The sequence below is a fragment of the Panthera uncia genome, chromosome B1 (genome assembly GCF_023721935.1).
Source record: "Panthera uncia isolate 11264 chromosome B1, Puncia_PCG_1.0, whole genome shotgun sequence".
Lineage (NCBI taxonomy): Eukaryota > Metazoa > Chordata > Mammalia > Carnivora > Felidae > Panthera > Panthera uncia.
In genome coordinates, this window is record NC_064811.1 from 80,337,975 (window position 1) to 80,353,874 (window position 15,900).

Sequence of the window (15,900 nt, forward strand, 5' to 3'; positions counted from 1 at the left end):
TACAGTGTCTAGCACATAATCAGAGAGGACCAGATACATGAGGAGACAAGATATTGTAAGCAAGAACCAGCACAAAGAACAGGCAACCACAGCAAATCTCCAGATATTGAAATTATTAGACAGTGATTCACAGGTATGCTTATTATGTTCAGAGAGTTAAAGGCAAGCTTGAAACATTTAGAAGGAAACTAAAAACTATAAAATGTAACATAGCAGACTTGAAAAAGAAACAATTAGAAATTCCTGAATTGGAACAATACAGCCCCAAATAAGAACCTAATGGATGTGTTTAACAGCAGATTAAATATAGTTGTTTTAGAGAACCAGTGAACTGGAAGATAGACTGGAAGGAAATCCACAATGAAGTATAAAGAGAAAATAATCAGCATACATAAAAAAGAGAATAAGAAGTACAGAGGATACAGTGAGAAGGTCTCATATACATTGTTTGGAGTTCCAGAAAGTGCAGGGGGGGAAGCAGAGGCAATATTTTTTTTTTTTTAATTTTGGCATAGAATTTACCAGAAATTGTGAAAGATAACAAAGATTCAAAAACTCAAATGAATCTAAAACCTGATAAAAAGAAATCTACATTTTTTTTTATACTGAAACTACAGGAAACTAATGACAAAAATCTTAAAAGTAGCCAGGAAAATAATAGATTATCCTAAAAGAGGTGATAGTTTGACTGATTGTTAATCTTCCAGCACAACAATGAAAGTCAGATGACAATGAAACATCTTCTATGTGATGAAAAAATAAATAAATAAATGCCAACCTAGAATTCTAAACCCAATGAAAGCATCCTTCAAAACTAAAGACAAAATAAAGATATTTTCAGAGTAAAAACTGAGAAAGTTCACCACTGACTTTTAAGGTGATTACTAAAATAATTTTTAAAAACAACATGTAACTGCCAAACTAATGGAAGGATTTATGGGAAGATTTTTTTTATCTTTATTAAAAAAAATTTTTTTTTAATCTTTATTTATTTTTTGAGAGAGAGACAGTGTGAGCAGGGGAGGAGCTGAGGGGAGGGAGACACAGAATCTGAAGCAGGCTCCAGGCTTTGAGCTGTCAGCACAGAGCCCTACGCGGGGCTTGAACTCCCGAACCGTGAGATCATGACCTGAGCCGAAGTCAGACACCTAACCACTAAGCCACCCAGGCGCCCCTATGTTTATTTATTTTTGAGAGAGAGACAGAGCACGAGTGGGGGAAGGACAGAGAAAGAGGGAGACACAGTACCTGAAGCAGGCTCAATGCTCTGAGCTGTCAGCACAGAGCCTGACTGGGGGCTTGAACTCAGGAGCTGTGAGATCATGACCTGAGCCAAAGCCAGATGTGTAATTGACTGAATCACCCAGGCGCCCTGGAAAGATTGTTTCTTTAAATACACCTTCAATCAATACACCTTCAATAACAGAAAAGAGGAGAGAAAAAAGAACATAGAACAGGGGTTACAAATACAGCATAAAAAATATATTAGATTTAAGACACAGTATTACAGTAATTACATTAAATGTACTTGACCTAAATGCTTTAATTAAAAGACCAGTTGTCAGCTGAATTTTAACAATCAACTATACTTTTGGGATGCCTTGGTGGTTCAGTCGGTGGAGCATCCAACTCTTGATTTCAGCTCAAGTTATGATCTAACGGTTTGCGGGTTCGAGCTTGTGTCGGGTTCTGCGCTGGCAGCACGGAGCCTGTTTGGGATTCTCTTTATTTCCTTCTCTCTCTGCCTCTCCCCTACTTGCTCTTTCTCTCTCTCAAATAAATAAATAAAACTTTTTTTTAATTAAAAAAAATTTTTTTTAAATTAACTATACTTTTTAAAACAAACAACCCATTTGTTAAATATAAGGAGATTTAAAAGATTTAGAATAAAAGGATTTAAAAAATCATTCAAACTTAAAGAAGGCTGAGATAGTAATATTTAATATTAAATAGAATTTAAGATTAAAAGACTCAATAGAAATAAGGTGACTTATGGTGATGAAAGTTTAATTCAACTGTGAGCTATAATAAATATACATTACCCCAAAACATATGAAGGCAAAATACTCAGAACTATGAAGAGAAATAGAAAAATTCATAAATATCATGGGAGCTTTTAATGCCTCTGAGTAATTTATACTACAAGCAGATTAAGAAAAACAACAAGGATATAGAAAATGTGAACAACATGATTAAGAAAATTGATTTAATGGATGTATTTTAGAGTACTGCACCCAGCTGCAGGGCCCTTTCTTTTCAAATACACATGAGATATATAAAACATGCATAGTTATGAAAAAGTTTTAACAAATTTCAAAGGATTGCAACCTTATGGAGTATATTCTCTGACTTAAGTGAATTGTCTAATAATAAAAAGATAACTAGGAAATCCATTTATACTTACATATTTAACAATATACTTCGAATACCTCAGAGGTCAAAGAAGAATCATGTTGGAAATTAGAAAATTTTCTAATAATGAAAGCAATGCTATATTTTAAATCTTATGTAGGTAAAGTCATACTTGGAAAGAAATCTGAAGAGCTGAAATTAATAAAATAGAAAATTCATAATGCGATATCGGTGTATAATCACTAAAATTCAGTCTGAAAGACTAAATAAAACTGGTAAATCCCTGCTAGGATTAATCAAGGAAAAAAAAAAGAAAAAGGAGAGAGAGCAAGAAAAGGCATAGATAACCAAAATCAAGAATGAAAAAGGAGATCTCACTATACAGATCTTATATCAAATACCAACAGACACCATTTATAAGAATAAAGGCCAGTCTCACCAAGAACATAGATCTAAAATTCCCCTTCAAATTTTAGCAAGCCAAATCTAATAATATATTCAAAATTAATCATTATAGCAAAATGGATTTATTCTGAAAATACAAAGCAGTTTAATATTCAAAATGCAATGAATATAATTTGTATTAAAACTTGTTAAAAGAGAAATCAAATGATCTTCAGAAAAGAAAGCATCTGGTAAGATTAACTATCCATTCATGATTTTAAAAAACTCTTTGCAAGCCAGCAGTAAAAGAGAGTGAGAAGGATATATATCAGAAGCCTACAGAAAGTATCATACTCAATGGTGAAACAAAAAGTATTTCCCTTGAGTTCATGAATAAGAAAAATCATTCCTGCTTCTGTTTATTATTGTCTTATGGGAACTAACCAGTGCAGTAGAGAAAAGATACAGGAAAGACATCAAACAAATAACATATACCTCCTTATTCATAGATGATATGGTTATATATGTCAAAAATTCAAAAGAATATTTTGAATTAAAAGAAGAGTTTTTTAATTAGAATGAGTTATGTTGGGGTGCCTGGGTGGCTAAGTTGGTTGAGCGGCCAACTTCGGCTCAGGTCATGATCTCGTGGTCCATGAGTTCGAGCCCTGGATGGGGCTCTGTGCTGACAGTTCAGAGCCTGGAGCCTGCTTCAGATTCTGTGTCTCCCTCTCTCTCTGCCCCTCCCCAACTCATGCTCTCTCTGTCAAAAATAAACAAACATTAAAAAAAAAATTTAGAATGAGTTATGTTGCTAGCCAAAGCAAAACATAAGCAAACAAAAACTCAAAAACATTTTATTCCTATAAATCAGCCAAAAAATAGTTACAAAATGCATTTTTAAGGAATATATTATTTATAAAGCATAAAAAACAAAATACTTTAAGAATGGACTAATAAAAGATGTTCAGGGTCTCTTGTAGAAAACTGTAGAAAAACATCAAGAGATGATATGTTGTAAAAGTATTATATCTCCCCATATTGATCTGTAGACTCAGTGGAATTCTAACCAAATCTCAGAAGACCAGGTATAGCCAAGACGCTGAAAGAGAACAAAGTAGCAAAACTGGTTTTACTGCATAACAATAATAAAACTTTATTCTGATAAAACTATAATAATTAAAAGGCAGTGTGGTATTGGTGCTAGGCTGAATGAGAAGACCAGTAGAACAGGATACCCCAGAAACAAATGGATGCATTAATAGGTGCTTATTTTATTAGGAGGAAGAAAAGTTGTCACTGCAAAACAGTGTGGAAAGAAGTCTTTTCAATAAACAATGCTGGGAATATGGGGGGAAAAATCAATTGAAGACACATATATAAACTCCCATTTCATACTGTACTAAAAAAAGGTATTCAGATAGATTATTAAGCGAAATGGAAAAGTTAAAACCAGAAAGCATACCTTAAAAAATAGAAGATAGAAGAATATCATCATGGCCTTGGAGTATAGTTTTATTAGGTCACAACAATCTCAAGCATAAAGGAAAAGATTGATAAATTTGGCTAAAACTTTCTAATAATGAAAATGAAAGACACCAAAAAAACACCATTAAGAGTAAAAAGCAAGACAGTGTGTGAGAGAAGATATTTATAACACACATAATCAAAAGAGTGTGTAAATATATAAAAACTCCCACAAATCATTAAGAAAAATGTAGAAATTCCAGTGGGAAAATGCATAAAAAATTTAAATAGGCACTAGACAAAAGATACAATCCAAATGGCTAATAAACATGAAAATATGCTTAACTCATTAATAACTGAGATACAAAATAAAATCACAATAAAATACTACCATGTATCTACTGGAAAGTATAATAATATCAAATGTTGATGCGGTTGTGGAGTAGTGGAAACTCGTTACATGCTGGTGAGTGTGTACATTGGTACAATTTGGAAAACCATATCTGTTGAGATGGAGATTGTATTCTGTGTGATCCAACAATTTTGCTCTTAAAGTGTACCCAGAAACATGCACATGTGCACCAGAAGCCATTACAGGAATGTTCTTAGCACTATTTATAATAATGAAAAATTAGAAACAACTCCTATCCATTAACAGTAGAATAAATAATGGTGTATTCATATAATGGAAAAATATATACTTACAAAAAGGAATGAAGACAACTATAACCAGTAGTATAGATGAATCTTATAAACATTGAAAGGGAAAAGCCAACACTGAAAAATATGTATTGTAAGATTCCACTTATATAAAGTTCAAAAAAATGTAAAATTAAACTGGTTTTTAGGAATGCCCATTTGATAAAAAATAAGGAAAAGTATGACTATGATTACCATAAAAATCAAGTATTTAGAGGGCTGGAGGGAAGAATATGTGATAGGAAAAGGGAATGCACAGAGGGGCTTCCTGGGATGTTGGCAATGAATTTCTTGATCTAGGTAGTAGCTGCATGGTAATTTGCTTAATAATAATTAAGCTAATATGTATATTATGCACTTTTCTGCATTTGTGGCTTTTTTCACCATTTAGAAAAGATTTATATATATATATATATATATATATATATATATATATATATACACACACACACACACACATAGATACATATTATATACATACATACATATGCAAATAGTAGTTATAAAGATAGATGGTCCTTAGGCAGAATGGTGTTAATAAATGGTGCTGGGCTGTCTGCTTTGGCAGACTGCCTTGCTGATCTTCCTTAATAAGGCTATTGAAGCCTCCCACATATATATGTATATGATTAAAGTCAAACTGTGAGAGGAGAGATCTATAAATTTTAATCTTGACAGATTTAAAATTTTCTAAATGCCTTAGATCTTATTCTTTAGGCAGAAAGTTGTTTTTCATCTCATTTGGTGGTTTGGCCAAATGAAATTTTTATGGTGACCTTCAGTCAATTTTATGCCATAGAATTACCTGTAACCTTTCTTGTAATATGTCAAAATAACAGTTTTTCTTATATGTTTTCTCCTTTACTATCTTCACTTCTATCTTATAATCGTGCAGCAAATTGAATGATACCTTTGAAAACTTGTTTCTGGACTATCGTTAGTATATCACCCTTGGTTTTCCTTATGTGCAAAGGAGACATTTAAATTGGGATTTGTATAATTCAAGGTTTTTAGGAATTTTAAGGTGTTTTTTTTTTTAACATGGCTTTGATTCTAGTCACCACACATTTCTAGCCCTAGCATTCTGTAACCAAGGAAACGCCCTACTTTCAGCATAGCACAGTACAAGTGTACCTTTTAGAAAAATATTCCAGTTTGAATATTCTGTGTATTCTGGAGATAATATTCTAAAGATTATCAGTGATCCTGGTGTTAGGGGGAAATGAAACCTAAATTTTATATCTTAAAATTGCCCAAAAGAAAATGTCAAGTATAAAAAAGGTCTTTGTTTCTCCCAAATAATAATAACCTGAAGCTGCCATTGCTGTATATGTGCACATATACAGCTTAGGGAAACCAATGGCTAAAATAAAATCCAACTAAAAAATAAAATTTAAGTTTAAAAATTTCTGTGTAACAAGTTTCTAAGGTCAGTTCATCTACATTTATTGTAAGCTGTATAAATATACCCAGAGCATGTAGGTAGACCAGTTTAGGTCAAAATACAAAGATGAAAGAGGTATGTCTACTCTAATGAGGGAGACAGATATGGATATGAATATAAAACCTGCAATTAAGTAAGTTCTATAATAAAAAGTTATTAGGGGTGCAAACAATTTGATAAGAGTAGAACTTACTATGAAGAGAATTGTTAACAATATAATTGGGATGTAAATTTTTCTGTTAAAATACCTTCACACTGTTGGTTATCAGAAAGCTCAAAAGTTATTTTTTTCTTTCAACTTTTATTATGGAAATTTTAAAACCTATTCAGATGTAGTGAGAATATAGTCTAATGAACCACCAAAGATCCATCACCCAAGCAAACTTGAAATTAATGAAAACCTGAAGTCCTTTTTCAAAACATGGCTTTTAAAGTTCAGAAAGTTACAGATTTATTAACTGCCTTAGAAAAGTAACATCTAGGGGCACCTAGGTGTCTCAGTCTGTAGAGCGTCCGACTTCAGCTCAGGTCATGATCTCATGGTTCGTGGGTTTGAGCTCCATGTAGGGCTCTGTGCTGACAGCTCAGAGCCTGGAGCCTGCTTCAGGTTCTATGTCTCCCTCTCTCTCTTCCCCTCCCCCACTCACACTCTGTCTCTCTCAAAAAAAATAAATAAATAAACATTTTAAAAATTAGAAAAATAACATCTATACAAGTATGAATCCAAATATATACGTATGGTATAGTTTGAAATTTACTAATAGCTCTTTACTTTTCAATAACTTTCTATTCACATGCCATTAGTGAGTATATTTTTACTTTATATAACAGCATATCTGTTTTAGTTTAAACAGTGTATTTAATAGTATTACCTTTTTAAAACATGAGCATAATATCTACAATAACAGTGCAGTGCTATTACTTTCCTTCAAAGCTGAGAATCAATTTGTTTAGGTGCTGCAGACATTGCAAAAAGTGCCCTAATGTCAAGTAAAAAAGAAAAGTGAAATAAAACTTTTGTGTATATAACCTGCACTGTCAGATAGTTCCTTCTGAAACTCAAATCTTCAAACATGTATTATGTAATCATGCATTTTCTTGATTTCTTATAAGTCTTCATAATAGGTTGCTTATACCAGAACTTCTGTTTCATCTCAAGTTTTGGTTATTTTGTTCACATTATTTTTTAGATGCTATTAAACTACAGCTGGTGGAAGCAGGGCTGGTAGAATGTCTACTAGAGATTGTTCAGGAGAAAGTGGATAGTGAAAAAGAGGATGATATTGCTGAGCTCAAAACTGCTTCAGATCTAATGGTTTTATTACTTCTTGGAGGTGAGTTATAATTTAAGTCAACCTAAGAACATGATTATTAGATTTTTTTTAATGTATTGTCTCTTTTGTGAACATATATGCCTATATATTGTGCCTATATATATTAGGCATTTTCTCATTTTCCTGCCTCATTTAATCCTGGTGTGATGATTTGAAACCTTAAACACATCATGAAGAGAACTAGAGATAGTGAACCTGGAAAAGAGGAGTTTTCACTATCTTACAATATTCAAAGAGCTGTCATAGGACAACTGTGGCACTAAAAGCTAGAGGGCTACTTGGGACTTAGACTAGAAAAATCCTAAACTCTTTTATAAAAAGAGTCATTACTTGTCCTTTCATGAAATATCATTTCTGAAGTATATAGTTATCCAGTTGGATATTCATTTAGGAATATGGATTTGTTGCTCTATATTCTTTTCCTTTTATCTATTTGTTTCATTTACTTCCAGATGAATCCATGCAGAAATTATTTGAAGGAGGAAAAGGTAATGTGTTTCAAAGGGTGCTGTCCTGGATTCCATCAAATAACCACCAGCTACAGCTTGCTGGAGCACTGGCCATTGCAAATTTTGCCAGAAATGGTAAGCATCTCATATTATCCTTTTTAAATCAGATGTTCTGTTTTGTTTTTGTTTTTGTTCACCGTTACATGTACTAAAACGAACAGTTCAGAAGTTAGTATGAAGTGTACTGCTACCTTAATTTTTTAGAGATACGAAATACTTAGTGTTTGTTTTTGTTTTTGTTTTTTTAAAGTAAGCTCTGCTTACCAACATGGGGCTTGAGCTCACTACCCCAAGATCAAAATTCACATGTTATACCAGCTGAGCCAGCCAGGCACCCCTACTTAGTGCTGTTTCTAGCAAATTACATATTTTGTGCAATTTAACTAAGTCCTGGTATTTTAAAGATCATGAATAGTGATTGTAAAGTCCTTCTTTGAGTACTCTGTACTTTAGAGATCAGTAAATTTGAGTCCCATTCTAATATCCTCTTACCTGGGAGGATATGCTCTCTTGGCTGGTGATTGTTTTTTTAAGTTTTTATTTATTTATTTTGAGAGATAGAGAACGAACAGGGGAGGGGCAAAAAGAGAGGGGGGAACAGAGGATCCAAAGCGGGCTTTGTGCTGACAGCAGAGTGCCTGATGTGGGGCCCAAACCCATGAACCATGAGATCATGACCCAGACTGAAGTCAGTTGCTTAACCAACTGAACCACCTAGGCGCCCCGCCTGGTGATTTTTTAATTTAATAATGTGAGTATTATTTGTAGGGTTATTGTGCCTTATTTATCCTTTTATGCCTACTGAACTTAAGTGTGAGTAATCAATCCTCTCGTTTAGACTAGAATATTTAATTTGCTTTAATAACATTTCCAAGGCACCAGACCTTCCTGTTCCTTTCTGAAGTCTGGAACTTCTGTTCAGTCTAGAAACTTATACTGTGTCTAGGAAAATCGGTTCTTCTTGTTTTTAGCTTGAATTTATTCTAATGTGAATTGTATATCATAATGGATGGCTTATTTCATTTTTACTTCCTTCTAAGGATGATCATTCACTCCTTAGTGATGTAATTAGGAATAGTAAAATATTGGTAATTGTTGAAGGTAAATGTGGAGTAGTGAGTGGTTCATTATAATATTCTCTCTGCTTTATACATACATATTTCAAAAGTTTTATCATTGAAAAATAAACATCAACCATGATAACAAAATATAGAGTGCTGTCACTGTAACATTGGCAGGACTTAGGCCTACTTGACTATAAATGAAAATTATTGGTAGACATTTTAAGCATGTGGTTTCTATTTACTCATCTAATATATTGTCAGGCTCTATGCTACAGATTTTTCTGGTCATGACTTCTCACTCAATAAAGAAAAAAATCTATAAATCTGATGGGAGAAAGTATTGGAATTCATCTTATTTTCATGTAGTTCCATTTTCCCTAATGTATAATGGACAATTGATAGGCATCACTATTATAAAATATTTATAGGTATTTGTAAAGAGGAAAGGAAAAAATGCTTTTGTTTTGTTCAGATGGAAATTGTATCCATATGGTAGACAATGGAATTGTAGAAAAACTTATGGATTTACTGGACAGACATGTAGAAGATGGAAATGTAACTGTGCAGCATGCAGCATTAAGTGCCCTCAGAAATCTGGCCATTCCAGGTAAGACGTAAGAATGGTGAACAACTATGTAAGAAATAAGATCTATTGTTTTGGGAAGGTGTTTATTTTATGTGATTTGTGGACCTGCCCTGACCAAGAAAAAAAATCTTCAAATTATTTATATTTTTCTCACTAGTAAATGGAGATATATCAAATAAGTTTTCTAAGATTGTACAGGTATAATTGTTGTATTTGTTCAGATCATTCAAATATTCTGTTACCTTTTGTAAACTCCTAGATTTTCATCATATTGTATGGTTAAGCTTTTTTAAGAATCTTCAGTTGAGGTAGGATAATAGCATCATTTAAGAGAGTCCCTATAAGAATGACTTTTAGGAGGGTTTTCCCCTTCTATATAAGCAGACATAATTTTTAAAAATAGCCTTAATGTGTCTTTGGATTAAAGACACTTTGAGCCATGAAATCACATTATCATGGTAAATAGTACAGGAGATAAAGCTATTATTCTACTTTCTAAAAATAAATTTCTGATTAGGTAAAATAGTATAACTGTATGATGATACAATCTATAAGATATCAATTTGCTTCATATAACAGATTAATATTGCTTATTAATGTCTATAACATCTATAGTAACACAATTGGATCAAGAACACAGGTAAAAAGAAACATTAAACCTGAGGAATTGTGCTTTTTGTAAATAAGAAGACAACATTGTCAGAGTTCTTTTCAAATTGTTTAAGTGTTTTGAGATTAGGTTTAAAAAGCCAGTATGTATGATTTTGTATGTTATGCTCCTATAGACAAACAAGATAATTACCCTCACCCCCAGTCCCATTCTTAAAATACACAGAAAAGCAACATGACCTTTAAGTAGAAAAATGTAATGTGGGGCCTTAAAAATAGTAAGACAATAAATGTATATTGAACTGAATGACTATCATCAAGAATGCTAGCACCATTTTAACTATATTCTTTTTCCTCTCCCTCTCTCTCTCTCTCTCTCTCTCTCTCTAGTTGTAAATAAAGCAAAGATGTTATCAGCTGGAGTCACCGAGGCAGTTTTGAAATTCCTTAAGTCCGAAATGCCCCCAGTTCAGTTCAAACTTCTGGGAACGTTGAGAATGTTAATAGATGCACAAGGTAAAGGAAATGCTTTCCCAAGGTACATTTTTGGTATGACAGTCAGTGTGCCTTAGTTGAAAAGGACTTGTTTTTAGCTTTGAGAATTATGTAATCATAAAGATAAATGGCAAATAAAAGGCAAAAAGAGATTGGTTTTAGAGCTCCATTCATTAATCCCCATGCTTGGTTATAATTGACTTTAAATGGAAATTATATTGCATCTCTTTATTGTACATATAATCCTGGTTTATCACTGATTCATTAGCAGTTCTGAAGGGTTTTTATGTTTTAGTATTTCATACCCATTTTTACTTTGTCTTAAGAATCATGTTTCAATATACTGACAGTCGAAATTTTTTTTAATTTGTTTGGCAAACAGGGAGATCATTTTTCTGTTTACAGAAACAACCATGAAAACCACTGCTTGGAATGAGTTACGTTTATTTACTTATTTCTAAATTCTAAACCTTTGTCTGTATTGATTCCTCAGAGTCCTTCTGATACTCTTTGTTGTATTTTGCCAGAGTACTAACAGACTACCAGGCTGAACCACAAGAGTATAAAATTGTATTTTTGTATTTTGTATGAAAGTCCACAACTTTATAGAAAAAGCTAAACAGTCCATCAGATACGGAGTATTCGCAGTTCTTAATAAAATCATTGTGCTGTGGTTTTAGATGTATAGTTTCCTTTTGCACTCTTACAGTCTGTGCCAGGTACTTCAGTTGGTTGCCTGTCAGTGATTGTTTCTTTTGTGGTTTGCCTTCTTTCCTATAGCAGAAGCTGCTGAACAACTGGGAAAGAATGTTAAATTAGTGGAGCGTTTGGTGGAATGGTGTGAAGCCAAAGATCATGCTGGGGTGATGGGGGAGTCAAACAGACTGCTGTCTGCCCTCATACGACACAGTAAATCAAAAGTAAGTTCCAGAGGAAACCATTTGCTGGAAAACCTGCAAGTGGCCCCTTTGGAAACTCAATATCATAGATCCTATAAATAAGCTTGCATTTCACTATTTATATATAAATACATTACAGGTGTACCTCAGAAATATCATATAGGTTCAGTTCCAGAACACTGCAATAAAGTGAAAATGCAGCAAAGCAAGTCAAATGAACATTTTGGTTTCCCAATGTATATAAAGTTGTGTTTACACTATATTGTAGTCTCTTAAGTGTGCAATAACATGTTTTAAAAAATCATTTTTATGCCTTCATTAAAAAAACTCTTTATGCCTAAAAATGCTAACCGTCATCTGAGCTTTCAGTGAGTTGTCAATCACTGATCGTACATCACCATAACAAACATAATAATAATGAAAAGGTTTGAAATTTTGTGAGAATTACCAAAAGGTGATGCAGGCATAAAGTGAGCAAATGCTGTTGGAAAAATGGCTGACAGACTTGCTTAGCTACAAACCTTCAGTTTGTAAAAAACACAGTATCTGTGAAACACAATAATAAAATGAAGTGCAATGAAATGAGGGATGCCTGTGATCCAGAATTCTGAAAAAAGAACTGAAAATTGAGGCTTTTAATTAGTTCTAGTCCATGATAGTTAAGAGTAAGGCTTTGGAATCAGAGAAGTTCACGTAGTATCCCCACTATTTACTTGGTCAAGTGTCTTTCACATCTCAGTGTATTAAACCTGGGGTGATACCCACCCGAAAGTGTTGTGAGAATGATTCAGTGAGATCACCTATATGAAGTACTCAACTGGAATGTAGGACAAAGTAAGCACTCAGTAAATGGAATCACCATAAATGTTGATGTTATTATTTTTACCACTATCCTCAGTGTAAAATATCTTCTGTGTACCAAGCACTGACCAAGCTAGCTAATGATATTAAAAATTAAATGATATCTAGATAGTATATGGTGCCCTGAACTCACAAAGTTGGATGAAATCCATTCTTATAGCAGTGTCCAGTCTAGTATGTGTCTGACATGTGGTTGATAACCTGTGTTTGTTCAGTGAATGACTAAATGAATTATTTTAAAGATCATAATGGTGGGAAGCTAGGCCAGCTGATTTAGTATCTGTATTATATACCTTTTATTTTTTTTAAGCCTGTTATCCAGAGTGAGCCTTTTGACCATTTCACTTATGTCCATGGGAAAATGCATCACAACTTCTTAACCTAATCTTGGAACTAAATTCATTAAACTGTTAGACTAAATTGAGATTTGAGGCTTTTCTGCTAATATTTATCACAGGGTTCCCTTTCCCTCATCTAAACCCCTACTCTCCCCTCCCCCAGCAAAAAAGCTTTCCGGTACCCATTAAGCATCCATCACATGTAGGTGCTTTAAAAAGACAAGAGCAACATTACATTGTACCTTTCTAGGGGTGTGTGTGTGTGTGTGTGTGTGTGTGTGTGTGTGTAACAAAAACAATTTCCCCCATAGAATCTTTTTTTTTATTTCAAGTTTTTATTTAAATTCTAGTTAGTGTAACAAAAGGGACGCCTAGGTGGCTCAGTTGGTTAAGCATCTGACTGTTGATTTCAGCTCAGGTCATAATCTCAGGGTTTGTGGGTTCAAGCCCCACATCGGGTTCTGCACTGACAGTGCACAGCTTGCTTGGGATTCTCTCTCTCCCTCTTTCTGCCTCTCCCTCACTTGTGCACTCTTTCTCTCAAAATTAAATAAATGTAAAAAAAAATTTTTTTAAAGAAAACAGTTCCCCCCTTGAATATTCCCTTATTTTTTTTTCTTTTCAATTTTTTTTTTTCAAATTCTAGTTAGTTAACCTATATGGTAAAATTGGTTTTAGGTGTAGAATTTAGTGATTCATCACTTACATACAATAGCCATGATACAAGATTATAACTTTATGGGCACATTATAACTTTATGTTTATAATTCAGTACCAAATAGACTGGGTTTTGTTTGGGGGTTTTTTTTGCATATCTTTCCTACAGTTGAGTGTATATTGCTGCTAAGCAGCAATAGGAACCTTGATTGACATACTTTAATGATCAGAACACAGGTGTGTTCCTTGTGGAGCTCCAGATTAGAATTATTTTCAAATTTCACAAGCATTGAAGTGGAATCTGGGATTCCTTTTGAGCAGTTTCAGAACATGTTCTATTGAATAATAACCGTAAAGAATATTCCACAAAGAGAAACGGTTGTACGATCAGATTAGAGAAATAGTTCATTTCTTTTCCCTGCCTTTGAAATTCACAGCACACATTAGCACTACTCTAAAAAAAAAAAAAACAAAAAAAAACACATCCTTTACTATCGCACAGTGGGTCTTTTTTGCAAGTTGCATCTATTAAATACATTCCACTGAACATACTTTGGAAAATGCTGCTCTGGAATAAGCTTTTAAACACTAGGTTCAAGGGTTTTTTTCTGTTTTTTTGTTTGTTTGTTTGTTTGTTTTTTTTTACATTCCTGTAGATCCTTAACCAACTGTTGTGAATTATAGCTCTGTCCTTGTGTTATTTTTAAACTTTGAAGATCCTACTCCTTTTAAAGTCACCCTGAATTCTGTCTTAGAGTCCAACCCTCTGAAAGTTTGCACTGACTCACAGGGTTTCACACTAGCTTAGTCATCTCAGCCATATACAGTATATTTCTGCACTTGTGCCAATAGGTAAATTCACATCTTCCTTCAAAAGAGTGCCCTGGACTAGAACTCTTGAGCAACTAGCTGGACCTTCTGATTTAGATATCAAAAACAGAAAATATATTTTGCCTCTACGTTAGGAACATAAAAATTACCTCCTGTCAAAGGCACTTTTTTCTTTCCTTTAAGAGTAAAACTCTTAATTGATAATTCTTCGTCAATTATCAAGCTAAAAACTTGTCTAAACAAATGTTTTTAGTCATTCGCTCATTCATCTGACAAACATTTAAATCCTATACTGAGAAGTAGTTTTTGATGCTACAAAATTGAGAAAGAAAATTTTTTGTTAGGTGATTCAGTGCCTACACCAATCTGCAATCTTATAAATTACCTTGAACTCAGGCCTATTTCAGAACATTACATTGTAATAATCAGTATTATTATACAGTTTTCAACAAAGTTTTTAGCAGGAATTTATCTCAGTTATTAAGGGCATATTGACCGTAAAAGTTAAATATGCAAGACTGTTACATAGATAATTTGCCTTGGTTATCTATGTACCAAAATTTAGCTTTCCATAAGAAAACTTGAGAAACAGGATTGCAAAATAACACATCATTTAAAACTTTGTAAAGCATTAAATTATGTCCAAAATTTTTGGAGATTTTGCAGATACATCTAGGGTTTAGAAGGATTACCCAGAAAAATATCTTACTATTTCTACAGTTTACTTATTATAAGTGAAATGATTTTAGAAAAGTTAAAATTATTTTTAGATGTGGATATTGAAATTATTTGTAATTCTCCAGACGAACCTCTTTGCTCTGTGGAATGGTGCTGATATCCCTTTTTTTTTTTTTTTTAATATCTTGAAGTTTAAAAATGTAACTTTAAAATACATCCATAGAGCCTCTTTAGAACACATTAAGTGACTGCCTGTGCATGGCACTATGATGAATTCAGTACACTTACTTTTGGTTAGACCACAAACGGTCTAACTGCCTGGATTTGAATCATGGCTTTTTACCTCTTAATCACTGACAATTTTCATAACTTAATCTGAGCTTCAGTTTCTTCGTCTATTAACTGGAGAAAATACTAGCTAATGGGATTTTCTTTGAGGATAAAAATATGCTAATATCTGTAAGCTACCCGGTATAATGTCCAGCGTGTAGTGGTTGCTCTATAGAGGGCAGCTATCAATATCATTCTCTTTTGTCATATAACACAAGTACAATGCTTCATTTGTCTTTTATCCCCCATTCTGTCAGGCACAGTAACTCCATAGCGGACCTACTCAGTAAAACTTACTGAAGTAGGAGGAGAGAGGGCAAGGGATTTAAAAAAAAAAAAAAAAAAAAAAAAAAAAAAAGGGGG

At 33.3% G+C, this 15,900-nt stretch overlaps 1 protein-coding gene across 5 annotated transcripts in view; it reads left to right on the top strand.

Annotated features, from left to right (window-relative positions):
• The window catches only part of RAP1GDS1 (Rap1 GTPase-GDP dissociation stimulator 1), a 166,410-nt gene that overhangs the window by 132,072 nt on the left and 18,438 nt on the right, over positions 1–15,900 (top strand). For 4 of the 5 annotated variants that reach the window (XM_049630899.1, XM_049630902.1, XM_049630903.1 and 1 more), the window contains 5 exons: positions 7,537–7,680; positions 8,133–8,264; positions 9,726–9,860; positions 10,839–10,964; positions 11,724–11,863. In XM_049630899.1, coding sequence (XP_049486856.1) covers positions 7,537–7,680; positions 8,133–8,264; positions 9,726–9,860; positions 10,839–10,964; positions 11,724–11,863 — 677 coding nt within the window. The remainder of the gene's footprint in view (positions 1–7,536; positions 7,681–8,132; positions 8,265–9,725; positions 9,861–10,838; positions 10,965–11,723; positions 11,864–15,900) is intronic. The other variant, XM_049630900.1, reaches the window with a different exon arrangement.